Below are 4,242 nucleotides of genomic sequence, written 5' to 3' on the forward strand. Positions count from 1 at the left end.
ACCTGTGAAGCCGACGATGGTACTCTCATTATTGACACTTGGCAACAAGGTATCTGTATGAAAGGACAATGCTTTAAACATGCCCACACACACAAACAATACTTACGGTGACGGTGAGGGAACATTGAGCCTGATTTATTATGGAAAGTTAAGTAAAAAATTGAGTAAGTAGTCTTTTGGACAAAACCATGTTACAATGCAAGGTGTGCAAATTAGATTTCTATTTTGCACATAAGTTAAATGGGTGGGGTACGGTATTCCGATGCTTGGGATACCGACACCCGCTATTCCTACAAAAAAAACCGAATATTAAAATGAAGGGATGATAAAAAATATACACTTATCTTCACAGTGACGGAGTTGATTTCCGAAGAGTCTGTTATGCAACGGCTGGTAATGCCGAAAATGCTGCATGCTGGCGCCAGGTAAGTTACGGACGTTTGGCGCAACCTATCCCTATGATTAACATACCTCTTTTAATGTCTTCCTTGACGCTACAAATTAGCCCCAGCATGCAGCATCTTCGGAATTACCAGACATCGCATAACAGAATCTTCGGAAATAAATGCTGTCACCGTGAAGGTAAGTGTATATTTTCATTATCTCATCATTTTACTATTCAGGTTTTATTTGTAGGAATAGTGGATGTCGGGATACCGATTACCATCGAAGTTACATACTGTCTATTTTTTCATGCAGCACAAATACTTGATAGCTTATTTGTACACTGAAATTTAAAGTTGATATTTGTGTGCTACATGAAAAAACAGACAGTATTTAACTTATGTGCAAAATAGAAAACTAATTTGCACCCCTTGTATTGTAACATGGTTTTGTCCAGGAGACTACTTACTCAATTTTTTACTAAACTTTCTATAATAAATCAGGCCCAAATTCCTCTCACCCTCATGATTAATGTAACCATCATGAGACTACTGCGCAGTATTTTTACGGAGAAGCAGAAGTTTATTTTAATGAAAAGGGTGATAGTAAAGTAGAAGGTGCTTGTGTTTTGATGTTTACACTTTTGCACACTGTACCTCTTTGGACTTTTTTGCTTTTTGGCACACCTAGTCATACCTCTAAATTGTAGAGCATAGGGAACCTTGCAGTGCAGATAGTCAGTATCCTACACCTTTTTATTTGTACGATTTTTAATGAAAATATTTATCAAACTTTATAATTATAAGAATAAACTTATTTTTTGTTTTAAAAAAACAACTAGATGCAAGTCATATATTTACTCTTAAATTCAGAACTTAGCCTTTGGTCATTTGAACTAATGTGTTTCACAGATCATCAGAGAGCTAAACTTGTCAGACATCCAACTGCTATGTCTGGGCAGAGCAGCCTTGCTCTGAACACAAACACATTAATTTGTATTATGTCCAAAACAAAGGAGGATATCACAGAGCTTCGCAAGAATTAATGCAGTAGCAGATTGTGTGTAATTCAGTTCTACTGTTATCACGACTCTCCAAACACACGAAGTCTAATGGCATAACCTCCTGCTAATTGGTCACTGCAATGCCAGAATTTCCAGACACTGAAGGACCTAGAATATTTGGTTTGCTTACAAAAAACGCCATGCTAATAAATCAGCCTCACAACTTGCATCAGACCAGTTAAAACCAAGTAACAGGTGTTACTGTAGCTTCTGGGCACAATATAATGACTCACTCTACAGTGCAAAACAATTGCTGTCATGCACACGACCTTCTGAAGACTCTGCGAGGTTATAACATAGGAATAACTTCTGAGCTGTGTAAACATAAAGCATCATGGGATTTGTAGTAAAAAGCACTTCCTTTGGCTCTCTTCCTGAATGTGTGTCTGCCTAAAGAAAGCCGCTCGTAGAGTATTGCATTTTATTTGCTTTGCTAAATAAGTTTCAATTGGCAGATTTTATGACCAAATTCTGGTGCTTTTTGCAGTGTACTCAGGTAAATCTAAAGTGCTTTGTTGGAAAGATACGTCCATGTGTTTGTAAAAACATCCTCATGGTTATTTTAACAAATCTACTTTTCTCAATCATTACAGTTGGTAGTTTCATGTAAGCAGTAGAAGTGTGCTGCTGATTTGATACACTTCACCAAAGACAGGTAGGTGCTCCGAGTTGTGTTTTGTTCTTTTATAGTCATTGCACTATTAAGGCATCTGAATATGTTTGAGAATTTAGCTGCTGCACACCTAAAATGCACAGTTTTCTTATGATGCAAGCTGTTTTAAAAGGTTGTATGAAACAGAATTCTATAAAGTTTGATATAATAATAGTCTCCTTTACATGTTCATCAGTAAACCCAGATATAAGAGTTATGACTTTGTCCTCAGTAATGGAATTATGGTTGCTGTTAATGTCTGGAAACAATAATTGTTGTCTCCAATAGAATACGAACACTGACACCCACACACACACACCTATATAACAAAGCTGAAAGGCACACAAGCGTGTGTGTGGGCAACTGATATTTTGTAGTTTGATGACAATTTTGTCTGCTTCAATAATTGGAAAGCTTACTCTTCTTACAGCCATCTAGCTTTAGTGAGATGGTGATACTGGTAGCTCTAGCCAACTGCTTTTCACTCTGTTGTAACTATCATCCTTATCGTCCAGAGTGTCACTCCCAGCGTATGTGCCACTAGGGTGTCTGTTCCAGTGTATGAGTGACCAATGTGTGTACCTGTAGTTTATGAAAAATTGCTTAGAGCCTCAGTGCTTACAGTGTTCTCCCCAAAAAATGTTGCCAGCTGGGTGGCATTTAGAAATAGCCAGGAGGTGATAGTGTGTAAGATGTTGCAACAGTATTGAAAAATGTTGGAGGTTATTGCCCACACCTGGTCAGGCTTGTGGTCAGTGGTACTGCTGGCTGTAGTGCTCACATAGTGCCTCATAGCAGAAACAATGGCTTATTTTATTATAATAGGACTCTGTTGTGCTCCAAGGGCCGGATGAAACGTTAAAAACAGCCAGCTGGAGAATCCAGGAAATGGGTATTGAGGAGAACATTGGCTTAGGAAGTTGGTCCAGCCACGGAGTGTGAGCGGGAGGGGCCGTGAAAGTAAATTAATAGTACTTATTTCCTTCTTTGGGGAGCATTGCAGGTAGCATACTGTGCCCCCTCTCAAGTGCACAACTGAGTTTACTGCAATGAATTTCAGCTTAATTTTCTAATTGGTGAAAATCTTTTGTAATATTTATAAAAGAACCATTTTATCGAAATTACATTGTCTCTCTTATTCAGTTGTTCAATATGTGTAAAATTTAGTGGTCTATAGATACATATATTTGACATTTTATTTTTTGGAAACTACAGAAAACAAACTTTTTTTTTTTTTTTTTTTTTCTGCACAGAAACAAATATCTTCATTCAGGACTACATGGCTTTTTCTGGAGGAATCTACAATCTTCTCTCAGTGTTTATATCACTGGTGTTTTTGCTTCCAGGAGTGGACGCAATGGATGGAGGGGACGCAATAGCAATTCTACTTGGAGTGGTTTTCACGGGCATTGGTTTCTGTGCATGTTTGGGTTACTATGCCAGAAAAAGAGATGGGCAGTTCTAGCAATTTATGCATTGTATTTTGTGTTTGTACCAGTTATTGCTTTTGGGGATCTATTCTTTTATAATCTAAATGAAAAGCCACTGCAAATTAAAAAAGCTTATTAACTCTTCAAACTATGAATATCATCTGCACTGGAAAATAGCCCATTTCTTAGTATATGATTCTGTTTTTGACCCTTAGTAAATTACAGTACAATTAGCAACTCCAGTCAAAACAGGGCCCCTGTGTAACTGCATAGATTAACTACAATTAATCATACAAAACAACTCTTCCTGAATGTCCGGACGACTCCCGAGTTCCGGGTAGGTCTCCCAGAATCCCAAGAGATTAAGCCATCCTCACACATCTTAGAGTCGGCATGACGCGATTCTCAGGGAATCGCTTGCGTTTGTCATTTTGCCCCCCCCCCCCCCCCCCCCCTGCAAAACAAAACCTTAACATGTATTATATCACTGGGGCTGGGGTCAAATGACATAAATGGCAAAGCTCCGCCCATACACCCCTCTTGCCCTCCCAGACGTGACCAACATAAAGTTGGCGAGTATGCAATTACTCACATTTGTATATAGTAGGATAGTGAGTGCATCACTAATCCTAAAATTTAACTTTTATTAAACCCTGTTAGAAGACCATAAATTGTGCAAAATGTGTAACTAAATACACATAGGTTATCTGATA

At 38.2% G+C, this 4,242-nt stretch overlaps 1 protein-coding gene across 1 annotated transcript; it reads left to right on the forward strand.

Annotated features, from left to right (window-relative positions):
* The first annotated feature begins 1,787 nt into the window (after positions 1–1,787).
* SMIM30 (small integral membrane protein 30) lies at positions 1,788–3,980 on the forward strand. Its single transcript, XM_075209014.1, has 3 exons — positions 1,788–1,943; positions 2,041–2,102; positions 3,353–3,980. Exon 3 carries the CDS (start codon positions 3,379–3,381, stop codon positions 3,562–3,564), a length of 186 nt encoding a protein of 61 aa, XP_075065115.1. The 5' UTR covers positions 1,788–1,943; positions 2,041–2,102; positions 3,353–3,378; the 3' UTR covers positions 3,565–3,980.
* Positions 3,981–4,242: the final 262 nt, after the last annotated feature.

This window comes from Mixophyes fleayi, chromosome 4 (genome assembly GCF_038048845.1).
Source record: "Mixophyes fleayi isolate aMixFle1 chromosome 4, aMixFle1.hap1, whole genome shotgun sequence".
Classification (NCBI taxonomy): Eukaryota; Metazoa; Chordata; class Amphibia; order Anura; family Limnodynastidae; genus Mixophyes; species Mixophyes fleayi.

What these genes read in the sequence shown, in the direction of transcription:
- SMIM30 (XM_075209014.1), top strand. Translation starts at nt 3,379, where the DNA reads ATGGCTTTTTCTGGAGGAATCTACAATCTTCTCTCAGTGTTTATATCA.